Source organism: Heteronotia binoei, chromosome 17 (genome assembly GCF_032191835.1).
Source record: "Heteronotia binoei isolate CCM8104 ecotype False Entrance Well chromosome 17, APGP_CSIRO_Hbin_v1, whole genome shotgun sequence".
NCBI lineage: Eukaryota > Metazoa > Chordata > Lepidosauria > Squamata > Gekkonidae > Heteronotia > Heteronotia binoei.
The window spans coordinates 4,731,277-4,757,593 of NC_083239.1; the positions used below are offsets into that span (position 1 = coordinate 4,731,277).

General features: G+C 40.3%; 1 protein-coding gene across 1 annotated transcript in view; it reads right to left on the bottom strand.

The window, feature by feature from the left end:
• The window catches only part of EFCAB6 (EF-hand calcium binding domain 6), a 268,908-nt gene that overhangs the window by 137,335 nt on the left and 105,256 nt on the right, over positions 1 to 26,317 (bottom strand). Inside the window, exons 24-26 of the mRNA XM_060258537.1 lie at positions 15,703 to 15,817; positions 13,117 to 13,235; positions 2,616 to 2,851 (exon numbers count right to left, since the gene is read on the bottom strand). Of these exons, the coding sequence (XP_060114520.1) occupies positions 2,616 to 2,851; positions 13,117 to 13,235; positions 15,703 to 15,817 (470 nt within the window). The remainder of the gene's footprint in view (positions 1 to 2,615; positions 2,852 to 13,116; positions 13,236 to 15,702; positions 15,818 to 26,317) is intronic.

Below are 26,317 nucleotides of genomic sequence, written 5' to 3' on the forward strand. Positions count from 1 at the left end.
TTATTTGTTTACAATAAACTCACATATTGACAAAAGGTCAACATTTGTTGAAGAACAAAAAACTTGGCAATTGTTGCAACAAATTTGAATAAAAGGAAGAGGGGCATGGCAACATATGTAGAAGATAAATTTAATCCACAATTCTGCTTTGTCTCAGAAGATGGAAGAATCTTATTGGTGGAAATTATCATGGAGGGTAGAAAAATCTTATTAGCAAACATTTATGCTCCAAATGACCATCAAGAAAATTTTTTAATGAACTACATATCAAACAAACGAGCCTAGATTATTCAGAATATTGTTTACTTGGTGACTTTAACGCGGTCTTTGACAGACAATTGGACAGGAAGCTGCATAAACAAATTAAATCCAAAGGACTACAGTTACCAACAAGTTTTTAAAAATTAGCTGAAGAACTGGAACTAGTAAATGCATGGAGGACAAGGTACCCAAAATCAAGAGATTTTACTTATTATCTATCTAGTCATCAGTCATGGTCAAGAATTGATATGTGCTGGTTGTCTACAGGTCTGATGAAGGAATTAGCGGAGGTGTAGATTCAACTTAGAGTGGTATCTGACCATAGTCCAATAATTATAAAACTTAAGAGAATACAAAGAAGAAGAAGCTGGAAGTTAAACACTCAAATCCTAAAAGATAAAAACTTCCTCCAAGAAGCAAAAGAAGAAATGATTTTTTTTTCAAACAAAATATAACACAGGAGGTGAAGATGCAGGTAGTATGAGATTCAGCTAAAGCAAATTTTAGGGGGCTGGCAATTAGATTCAATGCCAAGAAGAAGAAGGAAAGATCTGAGAACTTTCAAAGGCTGATGGTGCAAGCAGAAGAAGCAGATAAGAATCTAAAATTACATCCAACAAAACAAGAGTTTAAGTACAAAATAAAAAAGACACCGCATCAGCTTAACTTATTATTGGTGGAAGAAGTGGATAAAAAAATTAAAATTTGCCAAACAAAATTATTTTGAACATTCTAATAAACCCGGGAGATGGTTGGCGTATAGACTGAGAAAAAAAAATGCGAAGAGAGTAATAACAGCATTGAGAGATGAAACTAATAAAAAGAAATTTCAAAGACAGGAGATACTCCAAATTGTGGAACAATTTTACAAACTGCTATATGAAGATAAACAGGTTTCAAAGGAAGATCTAGAAGACTATTTTAAACAGAATAATCTTAACAAATTCACAGATGATCAACAGAAAATTTAAAATGAGCCAATAACGATAAGAGAAGTGTGTGAAGCAATAACCTTTCAAAAAATGGCAAATCACCTGGTCCAGATGGTTTACCTGCAGAATTTTACAAAGCCTTTGAAGATTGCTTATTGGTTCCCTTTAAGCAGCTTTTAGAAACAATCCAAAGCGAGGCTGAAATACCATTTTCATGGCAAGAAGCTACAATATCTCTAATTCCAAAAGAGGGTACAGATTTGAAAGATGTAAGAAATTTTAGGCCAATTTCTCTCTTGAACGTGGATTACAAATTTTTTGCCTCAGTTCCGGCACAACGTCTGAAGAAAATTTTGCTGACTATAATATATCGAAACCAAGCAGGATTTTTGCCAAGAAGATATCTGAAAGACAGTGTTAGGACAATATGTAACATATTGGAGTACTATGAGAATCATCCGGAGAAGCAGTTAGCCTTAGTTAGGTACTCCTAACTAATACTGCAACAAGATAATCAATTGAAAACCAAGGAAGAACTAGAGAGTAAGAACATTAATATGAGTTGGTGGCTCAGAATGCAAATAGTGTCCAGATATGTTAAAGATAAAATAATAGGGTTTAATGTTGATCAATATCCGTTCGATAAAATTTTCCTGGAAAAACTGAACTGCATCCAAGGGTTCTAAAAGAACTTGCAAATGTAATTTCGGAGTCTCTGGCTATTATTTTTGAGAATTCTTGGAGAACAGGAGAGATGCTGGAAGTCTGGAGGCAGGCGAATGTTGTCCCCATCTTCAAGAAGGGGAAAAAAGACGATCCGGGTAACTACCGACCCATCAGCTTGATGTCTATCCCTCGAAAAGTTTTAGTTCAAACATTCAGTCTAGTCATACATTTTTAGAACAGCTGAGAGGTGATATGATCACCCTCTTCAAGTACTTGAAGGGCTGTCATATAGAGGATGGTGTGGAATTGTTTTCTGTGGCCCCAGAAGGTAGGATCAGAACCAATGGGGTTGAAATTAAATCAAAAGAGGTTCCGGCTCAACATTAGGAAGAACTTCCTGACAGTTAGAGCGATTCCTCAGTGGAACAGGATTCCTCGGGAGGTGGTGGGCTCTCCTTCCTTGGAGGTTTTTAAACAGAGGCTAGATGGCCATCTGACAGCGATGAAGATCTTGTGAACTTAGGGGGAGGTATTTGTGAGTATCCTGCATTGTGCAGGGGTTGGACTAGATGACCCTGGAAGTCCCTTCCAACACTATGATTCTATGAAAGATGGTCTGAGGAATTTTTTCTCCCTATTGAATAGCAAATAGCATCATAAATTATTTTACATCTCTGTATTCTATAATAAACTATATATACATCATAGTTTCCATCCTATATTATCCAATTAATATAACTAAAATATAAATCTTACTTGTAAGATGGGGTCAACCAAGGGCGTATATCTTTAGTTGCATGTTCCTGGAACAACTGAAAGAATTCTGGGTAGTTTAATGTAGACGTCACGTTCATACCCGAGATACCAAGCAGACGTGTGTATTCTTCATCTGTCATGCTGATACAAAGGGTATCCAGGAGGCTTCGAAAATCCAGCATGGTGACTATACCATCATGGTTCCTGTCTATTTTACGGAAGGCAATGTATGGGTCCTAACAGGAAACATTCAGTTCAACGTTGTTTACTTTTTTCTGTTAAAACAAGCCACTAACGACACAGCAAAAAAGTGTTTTTAAAATGAGCCATCATTCCATATCTTTTGCATAAGGGGCAAAATGTAGACGACTTTCAAAAAAAGGCCGTCTAGGAAAAAAATGTTGACACTTTTCCCTTGTAAGTCTCAAATAAATAGTCGGGAAATATCCACCTGGGATGCTTTTATAAACTGGCTGTCCTGCTGCGGGTCATATTAATTGGCTGCAAGACCCTTCTGTTTCTACGTTTCCTTGATTTGAGCACATGAAAACATTCTTTGCTTATAAAAGGTAGTCACATTGATGAGTTCTATTCACATGTGATTTTAAAGAGACATTTCTGGAGTTTCACACTCTTCCAGAACTGCTACTCTAAACACATCTGATAGTTTCACCATAATTACAACCTGATTACCATCGCTACCAGACTAACAGCACAATTCTGAGCATGTGTGTGCGAGACAAGAGTTCTCAGGGAGCTTTACCAGGTTACATTGGTATATCTTAGAGTTATGCTGGAACATCCCACACTGGTTTAGTGCTCAAGAGCACAGCCAGGTTGGCTCAGCCCCTGCCAATGTACTGCCAGTACACCCTCTGTGTTGGCAGGAGAAAGGGCATTCTCAAGGGCATGTTAGGGCTTAGTTGGTTCCCTAAAGTCTCCTGAAGCATTACTTGTACCACTGAGGGCGAAATGCTATGCCAACAAAACCTGTGCTGTATCCCAAAAGCGACCAATGTAGGGAACCTACACCCTCTCCCCAGGGCCACATCCCTAAGGGATGGATGCTTGTAAGGAGGCGAACAAGCAGTGCAGGCATCCACTGTTGCCCCCTATATCAGACTCTTTCCCCCTCCAACAGCAGCCAATGACAACCAGCACCTGGTATTATAAACTGTGGCCCATACCTGAGCAAGGCTACGTTGCATATCATTGGGTTATGTTGCCCAGGCCAGTGCCAATAGGACCTAGCCTCTCTCATCATGGTGTCTGTCTGGGAATCATGCTGGATACTAGACAGCATACCCCATAAACATTGAAGCATCTTCTGGCCAGGTTGCCCTGCACACTGGCAGTGTTACTACAGCCAGAAATGAAGCTGCTGAGCCTGGAACCATCCATCCCACCATTCCCTTTCTCCTTCCAACACAGAGGGTGCACTAGTAGGACATTGGTGGGGGACACAGTGGAGATGCACTAATGGCCAGCCAACGGCTCTGCTCTGCAATGCTACACCAGTGTATCTCTGAGATACGTCAGCATCTCTAAGATATGTTGATGCAACCCCTGACCTTGGGTGTGGCTTTCCCTGGCCTTAATCTCACCTCCTCTAACTTGAAATCATGATGCAGGCCCTCAGCTAGTTATGAGCTCACTCCAGCACTTCTGCATTCCCTCCAAGCTACCACTCCTCAGGAAGCAAGCTGCCAGGTGACCGCAGGTAAGAATCAGCTTGCTGGCTCTCCCATGCCTCTGGTCCCGGCTGGAAAACCTGCTGTTGATGTGGCTCAAGGAGCAGCCTCCCCAACTTCACAGTACCACTGTTACTCCAATTGGCCAAATATTAATTAATTGAGGAAATTAGCTTAATTGGATACAAGCAAGAAGGGGTAATGCATATATGTGTACCGGCCTCCACCTATGTATACCTATGTATACCGGGATTTTCCTTTAGAGAACTCTCAAAATAAACCAGGTTGAAGTTCAACTGGAAAGATGTTTTATTGAAAAATAATAAAAAGTACACACAGATCCTTTCCGCACTAGACTTTAATCCTGGTTCAGCCCTGTCCTTGAACTGACATTCCACACTATACTTGAGTTCATCTCTGTTTTCATATTGGGTTTGGTCCCCCCCCCCCCATTTCCACACTAAACTGGAGTTCACCCCTGTTTTTATTGGGGGGAGGGTTGGTTCCACATTACGCTTAGTTCACCCCAATTTTGCCCCATAATTGTCCCAGGATATACAGATGCTGTTTTGCCCAGGTTTTCCTGCAAGGTAAATGAATGTGAGATGAACTCAGAGAACATCTGGGTGGAGGTTCAAGTGCGGAAAGAGCCACATAGTCACAAAACACATAGGGAACAAACACAATATCTAAGAGGAAAATAAAAGGGAGGAGTGGGGAAAAGATTTGTGGAGGGCAATATTTACAAATCCCAGAAGCTGAGGTCCATGGAAGGCAGCAAGAGAAATGACCAGCGCTTCCCTGTGAAGAGGAGAGGGCCCACACTGGAATAGAGGAGTGATGTTTAGCACTGATAAGATACACACTACTATGAGGCAGATAATTTTGTAGAAAAAAATTCTCTCTGAGGCAGTCTGATGTGCTTCCCCTAAAATAATACCTTGATTGGCTTTACTAGGTTTGTCTTTTGCCTGGTGTCCCTTTTGTTTGTACCAGCTCCATCTCCATCTCCATCTTGGTTCTACTTCTAGGCCAGGCTGTGCAATACACAAAATGACCTTGGAAAACTCATGACGGAGTTGGGCTAATGGTGCTTAGTGTTCCTTGATGAGCTTGCTTGATGTAAACTAAAGATGTTAATGTTCCTTTATGGCCCTTGGGTATGAGATGGAAGAAGCTATCTGGTTGTATGAATAGCTTGTTAATTAGGGTGAATGGGCAAGGGAGATTAATTCAAGGTGAGGTGCTGTCTTCTTGAGAAACTCATTGTTTAGATAAAGTATCTCTTTTAGAAGAAGAAGAAGAAGATATTGGATTTATATCCCGCCCTCCACTCCAAAGAGTCTCAGAGTGGCTCACAATCTCCTTTACCTTCCTCCCCCACAACAGACACCCTGTGAGGTGGGTGGGGCTGGAGAGGGCTCTCACAGCAGCTGCCCTTTCAAGGACAACCTCTGACAGGGCTATGGCTGACCCAAGGCCATGCTAGCAGGTGCAAGTGGAGGAGTGGGGAATCAAACCCGGTTCTCCCAGATAAGAGTCCGCACACTTAACCACTACACCAAACTGGCTAGGGTGGTGAGAAGAGCTATTAGCAAGTTAGTAATTGTGGTTCACTTTCCAAAATATTTTCCCAGGTTTGTCTTTTACCTGGTGTCCCTTTTGTTTGTACCATCGCCATCTCCATCTCAGTTCTACTTCTAGTCCCGGCTGTGCAATGCACAAATGATTTAATAAAGAATGGTGTTTTGCCTAAAACTGCTCATCTGCACTAGGTCTGACTGCTAACACCACCCAGACATGAGGTGAATCACTCATATCCCAAGCAGAGAGAGTGGTAGGAAAGGCCACCACTCTGGGCTCAGAAATCCTTTTCCTTGTTTCTAAGGCCATGAGGAGGTTAGGGAGAACGCCTGTGCATGCTACTGTCCGCATTTTCTCCTGCAAAGCTGCCATGGACATGTCTGTGCTCTGTTGGGGCATATACTGAGGGCAAACCACTCTATCACCCCTGCTGCTGGCAATCTGGAGGCCCCTGCCATCCTCCATGAGGCACATTTCAACCTGTGTCCCTGACCTCAGGATGCTATCCTTTTCCAGTACTGTTAGCTTGCTGCAACCCATGGCCATGATGTTTGTGGGAAACAGCCCTGTGTACCACAGCCTGGTGGTTCCAACAGTGTCCAGAACTGCCACAAATTCCTATGTACTGGGTCAACATGGTTAAGTTGGTGCCATAAGGCACAGAACCCCATCAGCAGTTTAACTGGATGGAAGAATAGGAATTGTACAATCTGGTGGCTGAGTATGCCAATGTTGCTCTCGCCACAATGTGATGAGCAACTGTATGGCTAGCCCTGTGCCATCTAGTTTGGGTCACATTGAGTTTTTGGAGTGTAACTGTGCTTGGGACTGCAGTGGCTGGGGACACGTCTTCTTTCTCCATTCTTGTTTGTTTCACTTCCTGGCCTTAGGGATGCTATGCCTGTGTCTTTGTAGGGTGTATTGGCTCACTAGAGGAGCAGTGTATCCACCTCTGCAACACCCAGCCTCACCACACAACACTGCACACATGTCCAAGGGCCATGGCCCTTTCCCTACTGAGCAGTGATTGGTTGTTTCCCCCAGTCCATCTCAGCCACACTGTCAAGCCCTTGTAACATCTTTTACCTACACTGGAGCAGATGCTGGGAATGTTTCCCTACTCAAGGCCCTGTGGCAGGTGCTTCTGGCTGCTAGCCATCCTTTTCTGAATCTCCCTGGGGGCTGACTAGTGCCTTCTGGTCTGATTGTTGAGCCCAGGCTCTGTGGGGGCCTGGGATGGCACTGCTGCAATTAATGGGAGTCTGGGTGGGTCTAGGCCAGGCACCAGTTCTGGAAACTTAGAATATGAATCAAAAATAAAAAGCTGAATAGGACTTCCAGTTTTGAGTCATGGAGGATTGAGGTGCTTCTCACTAGAGGAGCAGACCAGAGTCTCTGTTCTGGGCAGAGAAGGTGATCCTAATGCCTGCTGCCTTCTTCTCCCAGGCAGGGAGAAGCCCAAGACATGCATGTTAAATTCTGAGGGGATTTACTTTGGCTGACAAGAAATTCCAGTGGGGTTCCTTTTTGGCTTTGAAGGGTCCCCGGAGAAGGATTGCATTCCAACGTCTACAGAGGACTTCTGAGGTCATTAAATTGATTTAAATACACCAGGATTCAAAGCTTCTTTGGAACTGAATAACGTCTGCTTTTGAATAGAATGGTGTTTAAAAGGATCACAATTTTTAAGGTAAAAGATCTTTATCTATCACTCCGGGACTAAAATAAGACTTATTTGAAATAAAGATAAAGGTCTGGATCCGACTATGCTATGTTAAAGTAAGGAAGATAAAGGAGGGGATAAATTTGGGACTAATGAACTTGGAGAAATAAGGTTAAAAGAAGGAAAACAACTGTTGTTTTGCATAGCTGTGGTCAGGCTCGACAACCCCCTCCAAAAACAGATCTGCTGACTTGTGGGATGTCACAGGAAATGATTACAAAACTAATGCGAGACTTCTCAACCATCAACGAGACTTCGTGGCAAGAAAGGAAGAAAGTGGCCATTAAGAGAAGGGAAAACTGCAAGCCTCCTAGCTCTCTTTGGGATTATAAATCATAGAGAAGTACTGACAGCCATTAAAAGAAGGTCAAAAGTTTAAAAAAAATTAAAAAGTAAACGGGACTTTAAAAAATAGTGGAGCTGGCAGATATCAATATTAAAAGGTGAGATCTATTGGACTATATGTTTTGATTTAATTTTGGAGCACTTAAGGAAAAAAAGGAAAAGTTTTTTAAAAGGGAACAGAAAAGCCGCGGATGCCATTTTGAAGAAAATAAAACTTTAAAAAATTAATATCTCGACTTAGGAGCCTCTGAGAATGGCGATTTTAGGCTCATCAAAAAGGGCATGTCTTAATCTATACGACTGTGATATTAAAAATTAATTTGATGAGGTCAACTTTTGAGCCTATTTCAGTAATGGGCAGGCAGTGATGTCTTTGAATAAAGCAGGAGCAAAGCAGTTTCGTACAAGGGCTAGGACACGGAGAAGCAAAAATGTCTAAATGGCAGGAGGCAATAGATGCCATGGAGGCAAGACTGATAAAAGTAAAAAAGGATTCAATAACAGAAAGTAAGAAAGAATTTTAAAAAGACATTGAATCCAGTGCAGAGGTGATTAAAAAAGAATTTAAAAAAGAAATTGAAGTTCTCAGAAAAGACTCCCAAGCAGCGTTAAAGAAAATGCAGGAGGTTGAAGAGAAGGTGAAAGACCAAGACTCAAGAATTGACACAATGGATTCCACTGTAAAAAAATGTAGGAGAAAGCAGTGCTACAAGACGGTAAACTAATGGAAAATCAGATTCATCTGAGAGGGGTGCCTGAATCTATTGAGACTGATTTAAGGACATACATAATAAAAATCATTGCTGAGTTTTTGGGGGATGACCCTGATGAAACTAGTTATTTTTATGACTATATTTACAGGGTTAATTCAAAGTATGCCAGAAAAAACAAACTACCAAGAGATGTGGTTGTAAGATTTGTGACAAGAGACAGATACTTCCAGAGGGTTTAAGTTTTGAACATAAAGGGAAGAGATTTATAATTACAAGCACCCAGGAGATGGCAAAGTTCTTGGATGAACATAAGGAGTTTGGGGGTACAGATTAAAAATAGAAAACTATGATGGGTTACAAATTAATATCTTGGAATGTAAATGGACTTAATTTACCACAAAAAAGAAAGGCAACGTTTCATTGGATTGGGAAACAAAAATGTAATATAATTTGCCTACAAGAAGTACACATTAAAAAATGGATTATAAATTTTTATGGAATAAACAACTGGGTGTGGAATTCTGTTCATTGGCTAAGGAGAAAAAAAGGGGAGTTGTTTTCTATGTTAAACAAGAATTGGACCCAAAATTGATTTTTAAGAATGATGGCAGATATATTGCGGTGGAAGTGATGTTGAACTACAAAAGAACTTTGTTATTGGGCTTGTGTGCCCCAAATGGAGCAAAAGACTCTTTCTTTAAGGACATTTTGCAACAATTAGACCAAGTGACGTATGAGCAAATTATGTTAATAGGGGATTTTAATGGAACAGTCAAAAATATTCTGGACAGATCTGGGGAAAAAAAATGAAGGAAAATTACCAAAGTCATTTTTTGAGTTAGTAAAAGAAGAAAGTCTGGAAGATATATGGAGGGAATTTAACCCTAAAGAAAATGACTATACTTTCTTTTCAGCAAGGCATAATTCTTTCTCAAGAATTGATATGCTATGGAGTACAAAAGATCTTGGACTCATAATGAAAAAAATAGAGATTCTTTCTAAAGTAGGGGCAGACCACAATCCATTAAGGTTGCCCTCTATCCATGTAAAAGACTCTAAGATGGCAGATAAATGAAGATTTGCTACAGAAAAAGGAAGTAGTGGTGTCTCTGGAAAAGGAGACCAAGTCTTTCTTTCAAATAAATGAAAAAGAGGACATTCAATTTCAAACTGTGTGAGACGCATATAAAGCAGTAACGAGAGGTATTTTAATTACACGGAACAATAAAGATAAAGGATCCAAAGACAAGGTAATGTTGGATATTCAAAAAGAAATCAGAAAAAAGGAGAAGGAGCTTAAAAAGAGACCGGGGGAAAAGAAAATTATAAGGGAGATTACAATATTACAAAGTCAACTGAGACATTTGTTAAACAAAGAAGTGGAATGGAATTTAAAAAGACTTCAACAGAAATCTTTTGAAAGAGCGAATAAACTGGGAAAATATTTGGCCTGGCAAATGAAGAAAAAAAAGGAGAATAAAATTATTAACAAAATTGTATCGGGAGGTAAGGACATTGTTGACCAGGGAGGAATCAAAAGAGAATTTTATAAATACTACGCTAAGTTGTTTAAAGGTCAAAAGATAAACAAGGGAAAAATTGACGTACATCTACAGAAAATTAAAATAAACCTCCTAACAGAAAATATGGAGACGGTATTAAATGAACCAATTGAAAGAGGAGATGTAGAGGTGGCAATTAATTCAATGAAATTAGGGAAAGCACCTGGTCCAGATGGTTTTACAGCTAAATTTTATAAAGTGCTTGTGGAAGTGCTAGCACCAAAACTTCAGAAATTGATGAATATTATAAGAACTGATGGGAAAATACCTAATACATGGAAAGAAGCAGTTATCTCGTTGATACCGAAAGAAGACAGAGACGCCACAAACATAATAAACTATAGACCAATTTCACTACTTAACAATGACTATAAAATATATGCTAGGATTTTAGCAGAACACCTTAAACAGCATTTGTACAATGTCATTAAAGAAGAGCAAGCAGGATTTCTTCCCAGGAGGCAAATTAGAGATAATATTAGAACAGTTGTAGATATTATCGAATATTATGAGAAACATCTGGAAAAAGAAGTAGGATTATTTTTTGCTGATGCAGAGAAAGCATTTGATAATGCTCAATGGGATTTCATGTTTGCAGTGATGAAGAAATTGAGATTCGGAGAAAATTTTATAAGAATGGTGAAGGCAATATATACTGAACAACAAGCAAGACCCTGAATAAATGCAGATTTGACAGAAAAGATGACAATTAGTAAAGGAACAAGACAAGGTTGCCCTCTATCTCCATTGATATTTATAACGACTTTAGAGGTTTTGCTTATGCAAATTCAAGAAGATAAGGAGATAGAGGGTTTGAAACTGACAGGTTTTTCTTACAAATACAGAGCATTTGCAGATGATGTAATGTTTATAAATGAAAATCCCACTCATGTAACACCATTGTTGCTTTCTAAGATACAAGAGTAGGGAGAACTGGCAGGTTTTTACATAAATAAAGAAAAATCGAAAATATTGTGCAAAAATATGTCAAAGAATAAACAGAAAGAACTACAAAATTTAACAGAATGTGAAGTTACTTCTAAAGTAAAATATTTAGGTGTGGAAATCACAACAAAAATATTGATTTGTACAAAAATAATTATGAGAAGCTTTGGCGTAAGATTGATGGAGATTTGATAAAATGGAACAAGTTGAATTTGTCTTTACTGGGCAGAATTTCCGCAATTAAAATGAATATTTTACCAAGAATTATGTTCCTGTTTCAAACAATTCCAATAGTGAAAGATAACAAACAATTTAGTAAATGGCAAAGGAAAATTTCAGAATTTGTATGGGCCAGGAAAAAACCAAGAATTAAAATGAAAATTTTGATTGATGCAAAAGAAAGGGGAGGTTTCCAACTGCCTGATTTAAAGCTGTACCATGATGCAGTATGCCTGGTGTGGATTAAGGAATGGATGACATTATTAAATAGAAAACTATTAGTACTAGAAGGTCATGGAAATGTTTTTGGTTGGCATGCATGTATGTGTTATGTGAAAAGTAAGATGGATGGTTTTTTCACACATCACTATATAAGAAGCAATTTGTTAAATACATGGTGAAAATATAAAATATATGGAGATGAAAGGAAACCGCTTTGGATTGTGCCAACAGAAGTAATAAAATTATATTCGGATATCAATGAAGAGAAATGGCTATCATACAAACAATTGTTAAAAATACATGGAGGAAAGGTGGAATTAAAATCGGCTGAAGAATTACAATATAAATATAACTGGTTTCAATTGCAACAGATAAAAAAGTTTGCTTGAACAGGACATTAAAAAAGATGGAATAAGACAAGATCAAACAGAGCTGGAGAGAATGCTGTTTGGTGATAATGAAAAATTGATTTCAAGAATTTATAAACTATTGTTGAAATGGTCTGTGGAAGATGAAGTAGTCAAATCTCAAATGATAAAATGGGCGATAAATATAAATAAGGAAATACAGATGGAGTCATGGGAGCACTTATGGAAGAACTCTATGAAGATATTCACATGCTATAACATTAAAGAAAACTGTTTTAAAATGTTATATAGGTGGTATATGACACCTAAGAAACTGGCAAAAATAATCGGGTGTCGGACAGCTGTTGAAAATGTAAAAAACATGATCTTTCTACCGTATGTGGTGGACTTGTGAAAAGGCAAATCAATTTTGGCAAATGATTCAGCAAGAGATCTCAACAATTTTGGGTTATAATATTAAGAAGGCACGAGACATCTTTTTGTTGGGATTACAAATGGAAAAATTTCCGAAACAAGACAGAACGATAATTTGGTACATGCTTTCAGCTGCAAGGACATTATATGCGCAGATGTGGAAGCAGGATAAACAACCAGAAAAATGGGACTGGACTTTAAAAGTCATGCATCGGAGTGAAATGGACAAGCTTACAAGAATCTTAAAAGAAAATGATCTAGAGAAATTCCAAAATGAATGGGGAAATTTTCAAATATATGTTGAAAAACAATGGAAGGTTAAAGGATACTTGGCGATTTTTGACAATAGCTGAACTTTGGAGGAAGTATACATGGACTATAGTAAAAAAGCGGGAATACACTTTCTTTTTAATTTTCTTTTGATAAGGACTAAAGGATTATAATGAAGATGAATGATAATTATTCTATATGGTTTTTTCTTTCCTTTTTATCTTCTCGCTGTAAGATTTTTTTTAATGAAGATTCTTTATTTGAAAAAATTACCATTTAGTTTTAGTAATTTACTTAAAATACACCGTTGGAGGGGGGTGGGGGAGGGGAGAGAAAAATGCAATGTTTTTGTATGAACTTTTAATAATAGATGTTGAATATTATCGCAAAATATTACAAGATAATAAAATTGTTATTAAAAAAATAAAAAACTGAATATGATTACCCCATATTCTTCCACCAGTTTATCACTAAACCGGCTAAGGCATTCTTCAGCTGACACAAAGTGACACTTGCTGGTGTTTTCTTGGAGTGTACCGTGTCCCAGTCCAGTCAGTCTGGAATCTAAAAGTTACATTAGAAGAAGAAGAAGAAGATATTGGATTTATATCCCGCCCTCCACTCCAAAGAGCGGCTCACAATCTCCTTTCCCTTCCTCCCCCACAACAGACACCCTGTGAGGTGGGTGGGGCTGGAGAGGGCTCTCACAGCAGCTGCCCTTTCAAGGACAACCTCTGCCAGGGCTATGGCTGACCCAAGGCCATGCCAGCAGGTGCAAGTGGAGGAGTGGGGAATCAAACCCGGTTCTCCCAGATAAGAGTCCGCACACTTAACCACTACACCAAACCGGCTCTTATTAGAATAAAGCATCCAATGATCTCCACAGTCTGTCATACAAAGTAGATCATACAGCCATCATCAGTCTAGTTATTTATCAAGAAAATGTTTCCTTAAAAGTCTCAGGCCTCACATGTTGCATACCATCACAATAACTGGACTGCGAAAAAGTGTAATATAAGTCATGACATTAAGTCATGGATTTGCTGCGCTTATTCTGGATCCATGAATTATTATGTTTAAGCGAATGAAATTTAAACTAATACTATGATCTAACTTCCTTACTTCACGTGGAGCAGGAAAGAGGAACAGCGATGACTATGGGATAGGGCGTCTTGTCCTCCTGATAACTGTCAAGACCCTGGCAGTTCAGTAACTCACACCAGTCATATGAAAGGGTTAAGTTTATTACTGACAGACCTGAAGGCAAAACAGGGGTTTTGCTAAGACTAAAGACTCTAGGCAATATGGCTCCAATATATAAGTACATCAGAACGGTTACATATTCAATTAAAAGCGGGAAAGTTTGGCGGGGATCTTTGGCGGGAGATTGGCCCCCGCCCTCCCAAAGCCCTGGGAATGCAGGTGGTTATCAAACTTGCTTAGCAATGACCCTGAGGTGGTGCCTCAAGCCAGCAGAGTGTCTTCTATAATATGTTGCAAAGATAACAGTAAGCAGAGCATGGGAGAAGCAAAGCAACAGGAACGATACCAGGTTTCACATCATGCTCAGAATTCTCATTCATATCTTAAAGCAGTGTATCATGGCAAGGCTCTTGTTATTAGCCAGCAGCTGTAGCATCAAGCTTTTGAGAAAACAGCCATGACTTGCCTATCCATGAAAAGCTGCTTTTGACCTGCAAGGAAGCATACTCATTCACAAATTGATTCCTAAAATCTGATGCTCCTTGCTGACAGCCAGGAGGAAGGAGTGCATTGAGCAACAGCAATGGTGTCTCTTCCTCAGTGCTGCACAAAACAGCTCCCTCCTTGGGATTCTGGGACAAGTGGAGCAGAATGATGACATTTATTTATATGCCATAGTTACTTCATTTGTACCCTGCCTTTCTACTGAGCAGGAACCCAAAGTGGTTCATATTCCTCTTTTCCATTTTATCTTCACAGGCAGGTTGGCCTGAGAGAGAATGACTGGCTCAAGGTTACCCCGTGAGCTTCCATAGCACAAGTGGGTATATGAGCTCGAGTCTCCCAGATACTAGTCCAATACTCTTAACCACTACGCTACACTTGACATGGATAGTAATTCTGATGTCGAAACGTATTGAGGAAAGAATGCAAATGACATTATTTAGCTCTGGATTGAGAAACAAATTATTTCATCCTCTATATATTCACTCCCCTTCACCAAAGTATTGTTATCAATAGCAGTAATGAAAATATAATTCTTTAATTTATACTATCACAGTTAACAACAAAAATCTAGAACAGTTGCAAAGTTTAAGCCTGCTTGTTATCAAGAGGAGTGACATGGTTGCCACTTCTTGTGGGATCCTCCCATGCTAAGATTGCACTGGAGAAGTAAATGGAATGTATCGATTGCTTCCTATATCACTGTTGCTGATATTCCTTTGGAAAATAACCATATCTTTGGCATTCCCCATATGATCACAATATTATTCCAAGTTACAGAGTAGTTGAGTGGGAATCATACCCTTTTACAACCTAGCCACTGAACCTTGGAAAAAATCTGGTTCTTTAGGTCATTGTTACAGTGGGCGTTTTCGCACTGACCTTACTCCGGAGCGACGTCCCTCTTCACCGCGCAGCGTCTGCGCGGATTTAGCACACGTTGCTCCGCAGAACCCGGAAGAGCCGCAAAGTCCCGCGGCTTTTGCATCGCAAATGTAAACTGGTTTTTGGCAGTTTACATTTGCGACGCAAAAGCCGCGGGACTTTGCGGCTCTTCCGGGTTCTGCGGAGCAACGTGTGCGAAATCCGCGCAGACGCTGCGCGGTGAAGAGGGACGTCGCTCTGGAGTAAGGTCAGTGCAAAAACGCCCAGTGTTTTGATAAATGGTATTTTATGACATACCATGTCTCAGACTGACCTTTATTTTAGGACGAATTCAGTCTGCAAAAGACATTCTAATAAAGTCAGGCTTACAGAACTAAGAGAGAAAAACCTCAGTTGTTCCAGGATGAAAGTGATAAATTGTCAGTAAGCATGCAATTACCTTCAAATATTGCCACAAAATCAAGATAACTCAGTCCTCCATTTGGGAATCCTATTTTCTCTATGAGTAATTTAAACTGATCATCTTCCATTGGCATACCAATATCTTCCAGTAACTTCAAGAGAATAAAAATAACAAGACATTTCTTAATATCAGGCATGAAGCTAATGTGTAGCTTTAAACAGTTTCATAGAAAAAATGTCTAACTCTTTCCTACTGAAATCAGTTCAGAGTTAATTGTAGTTGTCTTGGCTGGGTATATGGAATTTTGAACTTTAGAATATACAATTTCAATATTGTTACTGAGATATGACTAATTTAGCTAAGCAGTTAAACCTTTGATATGTCACCAAACATTAAATCTTATTTGTTGACATGCATGCTGCCTCTTGCATTGCAAGATCAGAACCCCACAGAACATCCCCCATAGGCAATGCACACAAAAGCACAAGAAACAGGGTTCAAACTTTTTGTAAAAGGTAAAAAAAGGTAAAGGTAGTCCCCTGTGCAAGCACCAGTTGTTTCTGACTGTGGGATGATGTCGCATCATGACGTTTTCACGGCAGACTTTTTACAGGGTGGTTTGCCATTGCCTTCCCCAGTCATCTACACTTTCCCCCCAGCAACCTGGGGACTCATTTTATCGACCTCGGAAGGATGGAAGGCTGAGTCAACCTTGAGCCGGCTACCTGAACGCAGCTTCTGCCGGGATCGAACGAGAGCTCAAACTGCAGTGCTGCAGCTTTACCACTTTGTGCCATGGGGCTGCTCAAACTTTTAAACAAAGCCCAAATACAGTATCTTTCCCAGGGCGTTTTCGCACTGACCTTAATCGGCAGCGACGCCCCTCTTCACCGTGCAGGATCTGCGCGGATTTCGCACCAATTGCCGCGGAGCACCCGGAAGAGCCGCAAAGTCCCGCGGCTTTTGCGGCGCAAATGGAAACTGGGTTTTGACTCTTCGGAGTGGAGGGTGGGATAGAAATCCAATATCTTCATCTACCTCACAGGGTGTCTGTTGTGGGGGAGGAAGGGAAAGGAGATTGTGAGCCGCTCTGGGACTCTTCGGAGTGGAGGGCGGGATATAAATCCAATATCTCCATCTACCTCACAGGGTGTCTGTTGTGGGGGAGGAAGGGAAAGGAGATTGTGAGCCGCTCTGAGACTCTTCGAAGTGGAGGGCGGGATATAAATCCAGTATCTTCATCTACCTCACAGGGTGTCTGTTTGGGGGAGGAAGGTAAAGGAGATTGTGAGCAGCTCTGAGACTCTTTGGAGTGGAGGGCGGGATATAAATCCAATATCTTCATCTACCTCACAGGGTGTCTGTTGTGGGAGAGGAAGGGAAAGGAGATTGTGAGCCGCTCTGAGACTCTTCAGAGTGGAGGGCGGGATATAAATCCAATATCTTCTTCATCTGCTTCATCAGTGGTAAGCCGAGTGGTAAGCTGCAGTACTGCAGTCCAAGCTCTGCCCACAACCTGAGTTCAATCCCGGCAGAAGCTGAGTTCAGGTAGCCGACTCTGGGTTGACTCAGCCTTCCATCCTTCTGAGGTTGGTAAAATGAGTCCCCAGTTTGCTGGGGGTAAAGTGTAGATGACTGGGGAAGACAATGACAGAGCACCCCGTAGAAGTCTGCCATGAAAACGTCCTGATGTGACATCACTCCATGGGTCGGTAACGACCTGGTGCTTGCACAGGGGACTACCTTTACCTTTTTAATAATTACATCCACAGCTCACCTGAGTTCCCATGATGAGGATATCAGTGGAAGACTAATTTCAACACTGACTGACCAAAAATGCATCCCTTCGTACTCGAACATTGAGCACAAAGCTGGGGTGCACAAAGTTGCAGCAGCACATATGCCTTCCAGAGGCACACCACTGAGGAAAGCCAATGATGTGGCAACAGCCCTGATGTGGCAACAGCCTAAAGCAGCCTAAAGCAGCACAGGAAGGGGCTCTTTTGCAAGTTCATAGCGCAGTGCAATGGTAGACATCACGCATTGGGAAGAGATTGTATGGCCTTACCAAGGATTTCCATAGGCCACAGATAACTGAGGGTCCTTGTGGAATGGATGAGTCCTATCAAAATAGAATTACAGTGCTCAGCAGACAACCAGGGTGTGCAATGATGCATGATCATCATCAGTGGGATTTGAACAGAAAGTCAGTAAGTAGTAGGTTTGGAAAGGTGAAATGATGAGACCATCTGGGGTAGGAAAGACAGGTCTGGCTGAAGGATGACCATATCCTTACATAGATCCAAGTGGGCAGCCGTGTTAGTCTGAAGCAGTAGAACAAAGTAGGAGTCAAGTGCACCTTTAAGACCAACAAAGTTTTATTCAGAACGTAAGCTTTCGTGTGCTCCAAGCACACTTGGAGAGCCAGTTTGGTGTAGTGGTTAAGTGTGCGGACTCTTATCTGGGAGAACCGGGTTTGATTCCCCACTCCTCTACTTGCGCCTGCTGGAACGGTCTTGGTCAGCCATAGCTCTGGCAGAGGTTGTCCTTGAAAGGGCAGCTGCTGTGAGAGCCCTCTCCAGCCCCACCCACCTCACAGGGTGTCTGTTGTGGGGGAGGAAGGTAAAGGAGATTGTGAGCCGCTCTGAAACTCTGTCCTTGAAAGGGCAGCTGCTGGGAGAGCCCTCTCCAGCCCCACCCACCTCACAGGGTGTCTGTTGTGGGGGAGGAAGGGAAAGGAGATTGTGAGCCGCTCTGAAACTCTGTCCTTGAAAGGGCAGCTGCTGGGAGAGCCCTCTCCAGCCCCACCCACCTCACAGGGTGTCTGTTGTGGGGGAGGAAGGGAAAGGAGATTGTGAGCCGCTCTGAGACTCTTCAGAGTGGAGGGCGGGATAGAAATCCAATATCTGCTTCATCAGATGACGAATCAGGTACAATGAGCAGAACTATATATAGCTGGTAGGCAGTGGTTTATTTATTTATTTATTATTTATTACATTAGGCTGCAAGCGGACTCAGGGTGGCTAACAACATTCATTTCATAAGTTAAAACCAATAAAAAAACCAATAAAACATATTTACAATTTAAAATTTTTAAAAACCATTTCATGGTGCTGTATCGCTACAGTATACAATACAAGCGAGTTCTTTCCAGACGGTGATCACCTAGTACTCTATCTGATGCCAGGTGGCAGCTCTCTCCGGTTAGATATCAAAGGCCTGTTGAAACAATTCGGTCTTGCAGGCCCTGCGGAAAGTGGAAAGATCCCACAGGGCCCTTATGGCCTCCAGGAGAACATTCCACAATTCTGGTGCTGCCACCGAGAAGGCCCTAGCTCGCGTTGAACGTAACCTAGTCTCCTTTGGTCCAGGGATGGACAGTAGATTTTTTGTTCCTAAATGCAGTGCTCTCTGGGGAATATGTGGGGAAAGGGGGTCCCGCAGATAGACAGGTCCCTGACCATAAAGGGCTTTAAAGGTCAATACCAACACCTTGAAGTGGACTCGGAACACAATAGGTAGCCAGTGCAGCTCTTTCAGCACTGGCTGAATGTGCTCCCATCGAGGGAGCCTCATTAACAGCTGCGCTGCAGCATTCTGCACTAGCTGTAGTTTCCGAGTCAGCGTCAAGGGTAGCCCCATGTAGAGAGCATTACAGTGATCTATTCTTGAGGTGACCGTAGCATGGATCACCATTGCTAAGTCGCCGTGCTCCAGGAAAGGGGCCAACTGCCTCGCCCGCCGAAGATGAAAAAAGGCAGATCTAATAGTGGCTGCTACCTGGGCCTCTATTGGTTTAGAATGTAAAATGGTACAAATTTAAGATCCAGTGATAGAATAGCAAAATTAACAAATTGAGCAAACCTTTGATCTGGGTAGCATGAGCATGCAAAAGCAATAAAACGGTAATATGTCAAAATGTGAGAATATCTGTCAATCACTCTATTATATAAGCCTGGGTCAAAAAGAGGGCAGTACTTTCTCAGAAGTTTTTCCCATGTAACTAATTTACCTTTTAACATGCAACATACATATAGTTTGCCATTAGAAGAAAAATGCATAAAAATATAGTGGAAGATGGGTTTAGTATATGTAATGAGATAAACAGCCAATATCCCTGTTTGAGTATGTCAATACAGTTAAAAGAGAAATACATTGGATAGTGATGTTCTTGTCCACCTAATATACTATTTAACATGTAAACATAATTCTAGTTTTCCATTAGAAAAAAAGAAAATAAGAATACCATAGAATCATAGAGTTGGAGCTGATCGCTTCCGGTTATGGCGTGGTGCGGCTGAGCCTTTCCCGAGCTCCGGGAATCGCGCTGTTTTGCTGAGCATTTGGGGGGACCTTCCGATTGGAATTCCCCCTAAAGAAACGTCAGAAGACGTCTCGCAGTTTGGGGAGCTTTCTGGGATCGGGGGGGGAGCGGAGGCTCCTCTTTCAAGCCCGGAATATCCCTATAGCCGATGCTTAGCAACACTTCAGTGTCCAACTGGGCCACCGGAGAAGGGAACGAGCAGAGACAGCATTTATGCCCGTAAAAAGAACAACTAAAGAAATAGAGGTATGAATTTCTGTTCGCACCTACTTTTGACGGCGGCGGAGATCCAGCAGCTGAGCTGGTATTGAGCGCAGACGGGAGACGCAGGCTGAGAACGGAGAGCGGAAAGCGGAGCACACCAGATAAATTCCGAATGAGAGTGCAACACAAATACAACAGGTACGAGACAATTTGAGACTATTAAAATCATTTTGGACTAAGGAGAAGATTAAATTCAGGTGTTCTAACCGGGTGGAGAAGGGGATGGTGCATCTGAACTAGAAGGCAGAGAAGTTGATGGTGAATAGTGACTGTAATGGCGGAGGCTGTAAGATAAAGCGAAAAGACTGTCAGACGGAGTGAGATATTTAGAGCCTGAACAATGGACAGGGGAAGTCTAAGGCGAATAATATAATATCACAGTAGAGGAAGGAAAGAAGAAGATATAAAATACAAGGAGAAAGACTAGAAAGGAAAGCCGAAAGTGGAAACTGACTAGTTTAATTGCTGGATTTTGACACGTGGAGAGCAGATTAATGGCGGCGTTGTGGTGGTTGGAAAGTGAAAGTACAAGACGGGGAAAGAGAGGCGTTTGACTACGGGCAAGACTTTGAGAAGCTATTTAATGGTCCAGAACTGTGTAAAAGAAAGAAAGAAAGGAGAAGTCTAAGTGCTGTGTCAGGAGTTATAATTTGGTAAAGGGTGGGGAGAGGGTTTTTAGCAGCGGCTGCGCTGCGGCCGTCTCCCCGCTGAAGATGGGCTTTTGACTGCTTGGTAGCTAGCTGGACAATCTGCGTGGTCAAGAACAACGAAGTCCTAGATAAAGACAGTAACTATAGTAAGGAAGAAGCGAGAAAGAAGACTATCTTATTGTGGAAGAAGAAGAAGAGCAGGAGAAGGAGAGAGAGGAAGGTGTAAGAAAAAGTGAACTTAATAAATAACAATATTTTGAAGAAAGGGAACTTAAACTAAAAGGTAGAAAATTGACTAAGTGTTCTGTATATGATTACTGGAGCATGAATTGTAGATATAATTGATGTATAGTGATAAGAGCAGTATCAAATATTTGATGTAATAATTGATTTAAATAAGGAAAGTAGTTATTTATGTAAAGACAAATTAAGATATTAAGGTAATTAATTAATTAATTGTAATTAAGATATTAAGAGTTTAAGGTAATAGTGATATTAAGGAAATAGAAATTAATGTAATGAATTGAATAGTAATTGATTATAAGAGGCTTGGGAGCTGAGGGATCAATTGGAACGTTTGATTAGTTGATCAATCACTTAATTAAATATATCCTCTGGGTAAGGAGAAACTATCCAAAGATTTAGAAATGGGCCCCAAAAAGTTTGGGCAAGGTACCCCCTCACCAACCCCTGGGGGAGGGGGCAAGCCAATACCAGAAACAACAAGTCAAGATGCCATCGAGAAATTGCAAAACATAGTGACGGCCGGTTTCAGGCAAAACCAAGAAGCGTTGGAGACGATGAAAGCAGACCTAATGGGCCAGATAATGAAAACAAACAAACAAGTTGAGGAATTTCAAAAGCAGCTATTAGTGAACACCCAACAAATTCATAGTTTGGCTGCTAAAGTGGATAAAATAGCCGAAGCTGAGAAAGAGGCGACCAATACAAGCCAAGAAAATAAAGTAAGGATGACTAATCTGGAAGATAGAGTTATAAAGTTAGAAATGGAAAAAGCAGCGTATATATTACGCTTTCAAAACCTACCAGAGGAAAAGAATGAAAACATAATAGAAAAAATCTCTGAATTGTTGACCTTTGAAGATGATCAATGCTTGGAGGAGGGGATGAGGGACATTGAGTGGGCCAGAAGAATTTCCTCTAATTACATAAGAAAACATAATTTAGCAAGAGAGGTGCAAGTGAAATTCACCCACCTCACAACATGTGAAAATTTTTTGAAAAAAGTTAAAGAACAGGGACTGAAGTGGAAAGAGATCAACATAAAAGTGTTGAAAGATGTGCCCTGGGAGGTCCGTCAGCGTAGATCCAAATATCGTAGATTAACAATTTGGTTGATGAAGCATTCAGTCCAATTTAGATGGTTAATCCCAGAAGGGGTTTTCTTCATATATCAAACAAGAAGACATAACATTACATCGTTGGAAAAATTAGACGAATTTTGGGATCAATATGTGGATCTAAGTAGTCGTGAATCGGAGACGGGAGATGAACAAGAAGAACAAGAAGAAGAAGACGATCGAAGTCAAGTTAAAAAGGGCGCTGTCCAGAAGCTGTGGAAGGAAGGAGTTAAGACAAGGACCCGAACCAAAAAAGCTCAGGAAACATATTCTGATAGTATTGATTTACTAAAATGAATACCAGGTCTGGAATGCAGATCACCTCAGTTAACGTGAACGGTTTGAATGACCCAAGAAAAAGAAGAAGGATATTCCAACAACTTAGGAAAACATCGTCTTCGATAATCTGTCTGCAGGAGACGCATATTCAGGAAAAAGATATAAAATATTTACGAAATGAAAAACTAGGCACGCTTTACCATTCATCTGACCCAGAAAGGAAAAAAAAGGGGGTAGCAATATATGTATCGAAATCTATCCAATCTAGTTGTTTATATTCAGATCAGAAGGGAAGAATAGTGATGGTAGAGATAGAACATGGTGGAAAGAAACTGATTCTAGTCAACATTTATGCCCCCAATGAAAACCTCGCAAAATTTTACAAAACCTTGCATAATAAACTGATGGAATTTGAACCCAAGAATTGTTGTATTATAGGTGACTATAATGCGGTCTTCGATATAGAAAAAGATAAAAAATTTGAAGAACAAAAAAAAAGGAAACTGAGATGTAGTCTACCCAAAGAGTTCTTAAAACTAGCTGATGAGTTTAATCTAGTAGATGTGTGGAGAACCAAGAATCCTGCAACCAAGGACTATACTTATTATTCTTCTGCCCATAGGTGCTGGTCGAGAATTGATATGTGCTGGTTGGCGGCTGACTTAATGTTATCAGTTCAACAAGCGGACATTTTACCTAGTACTTATGCTGATCATAACCCGATTCAGATTAATCTAATAGGTACAGTGAAGAGCTCACGGTGGACACTTAATCTGCAAATTCTTAAGGAAACAAAGTTTCTTGAGTCAACAAAAAAAGAAATAAAGGAATTCTTCCAGCACAACTTAACCAAAGACATCAGTATGCACATCATATGGGACACATTTAAGGCCTTTTTTCGGGGGATAGCAATAAAGTATACAGCAGCGAGGAAAAAAGAACGTCTGAAGACCTACAAGGATTTGGTTCAAAAACTAAGTGAACAAGAGAAGCAGTTAAAAATAAAGAATATAGAAGAAATAAGATTAAAGATCTCAGCTATCCAACACCAAATTAACTTAATACTAATGGAAGAAGTAGAAAAGAAGATGAAATGGATGAGACAAACTCATTTTGAAAGCGCAAATAAAGCCAGCCGATGGCTAGCATACAAGTTAAAGAAGGAGAGAAATAAAAGAATCATAAAATCGTTGAAAGATGAAGAAGGGAAAGAGACAACACAAATTAGTCAGATGAAAATAATAATTCAAAGCTTCTATCAAAAATTATATAGAGGTCAAGAAATCCCTAATCAATTACAAGAAGATTACACTGCAAAGACTAAATTAAAACAGCTGACGCAAGAACAAAAAGAAAGACTAGAAGCACCAATAACTATGCACGAGATTGGAGAAGCGATTAGCCAACAAAAGACGAATAAAGTACCAGGACCGGATGGCCTTCCCATTGAACTTTATAAAGCGTTGGAACAAGAACTGCTCATCCCGTATAAAAACGTAATTGAGGAGATACAAAAGAACGGTGAAATACCAGCATCTTGGAAGGAAGCACTTATCACCTTGATACATAAAGAAGGTACAGACCCAGTGGAAGTAAAGAATTATAGACCCATCTCGTTGTTAAACAGTGATTACAAAGTCTTCGCTACGGTGCTGGCAAACAGGCTTAAAAAAGTTATAAGTGCGGTTGTCCATGAAGATCAAACTGGCTTTGTGCCAGGCAGACAAATGAAACAGAATCTGAGATTTTTAATGAATACTCTTGAATATTACAAGGAACATCCTGAGAAGCAGGTGGCTTTAATATTTGTAGACGCGGAGAAAGCCTTCGATAATGTTAATTGGAATTTTATATTGAAATCGTTGGAGGCAATAGGTTGTGGAAGGAATTTCCGTGGACTGGTGGAAACCATATACACAGAACAGAATGCAAGGATTAGTTTTAATAACACCAAAACAGACTCAATCGCGATAGCACAGGGTACAAGACAAGGCTGCCCCCTGTCGCCATTATTATTTATACTAACACTAGAACTGTTAGCACAAAGAATAAGGAATGAAGATCAAATAAGAGGCACCAAAATTAGGGGAGAAGAGCTGAAGATCCAAGCCTTCGCAGATGACTTGCTGTGTATTCTAGAGGACCCCAATACATCTATTGAAGAACTGAAAGAATCATTAAAACAATATGGACACGTATCTGGACTCAAAATTAATGCGCAGAAGACGAAATTTTTCACAAAAAATATGAATAAAGAGCAAATTGACCAATTTGAAGCTAAATCAGGATTTGCATATGGGAAAAAAGCGAGGTATTTAGGAATCCAAATGACCTGCGAACTAAAAGATCTATACCGGGACAATTATGAGAAACTAATAAAAGAAATTCAAGTGGATCTAAACAGATGGCAAGACTTGCATATCTCTCTTCTGGGTAGGATTGCAACTATTAAAATGAATGTGTTGCCAAGAGTATTATTTCTCTTCCAGATGATTCCTATTACGCTTCCGAAAATTTTTTTCCAACAACTGAATAAAATAACCCTATCATTTGTATGGCAGAATAAAAAACCCAGAATCAGGCTTAAAGTATTGCAGGACAGCAAATTGAGGGGTGGGCTGGCCTTGCCAGAATGGAATTTGTACCACAAGGCTAGTCGCATAGCCTGGCTAACAGAATGGATTACATTGAGAAATAAAAGAATGTTGACCATGGAAGGGGCAGGTTTGGGGACTGGATGGCACGGATATCTTTGGTACAAAAACCCCCCACCAAACAGCTTATTTTGGAGGCATGAAATAAGGAAATCCCTTTTTAGGGCCTGGATAGATATTAGAAAATTCTATTCCTATACCCCATTGTGGTTATCACCAGTGGAGGCTCACACTCATCCCAACCTTTATGATTGGAATAACCTAAAGGACTATCAAAATCTATTAGATGAACAGAATAACTTGAAATCGGAAGAAATGACCCAATTAGATTGGTGGTTGAAATGTCAAATACAAGCAAGTTACCAAAAAGATAAAGAAAAAGGGTTTACAAAGAAGTTAAATGATCTTGACCAAATTATTCTGATAGACCAGAAGCTAGTCTCTAAAATCTATGAATGGCTGTTACGGGAGAAAATGCGGGGAGAGGTAGTCAAAGAATCTTGGATAAAGTGGTTAAGAGACTTTGGGTTTAATATCAATTTAGAGGACTGGGAACAAATATGGAAACGAAACATAAAACTAACTACGTCGGCTTTGTTCAAAGAAAATATATACAAAATGATGTACCGCTGGTACTTAACACCAGACCGACTAGCGAAAATATACCCCAGCTACTCCAACAAATGTTGGAAATGTAAAAAAACTAAAGGTTCATTATTTCACATTTGGTGGAACTGTGAGATCGCCAAAAAATATTGGGCGTCAATTAATCTGTGGATTCAAAAGATTTTAAAAATTAAGTTACGCCATTCCCCAGAACTATTTCTTTTAAATATCTGTAGAGAGAATTTCCCACCAAAAACGATCAAAGTATTAATGTATATTGTGACTGTTGCTAGATTATTATTTGCTAAATACTGGAAGACGCCTCAAATCCCTTCTAGAGAAGAATTTATTGTCAAACTTATGGAAGCGGTAGAGTCGGACTTAATGACGACAAGATTACGTGAAGGCAATTTACCAAAATGTAAAGAGACTTGGGAACCAATATATTGTTGGGTAAAGGGTAAAGGATTAATATGGGAATAATAGGATCTTATAAATGAATCTCTGTTCGTA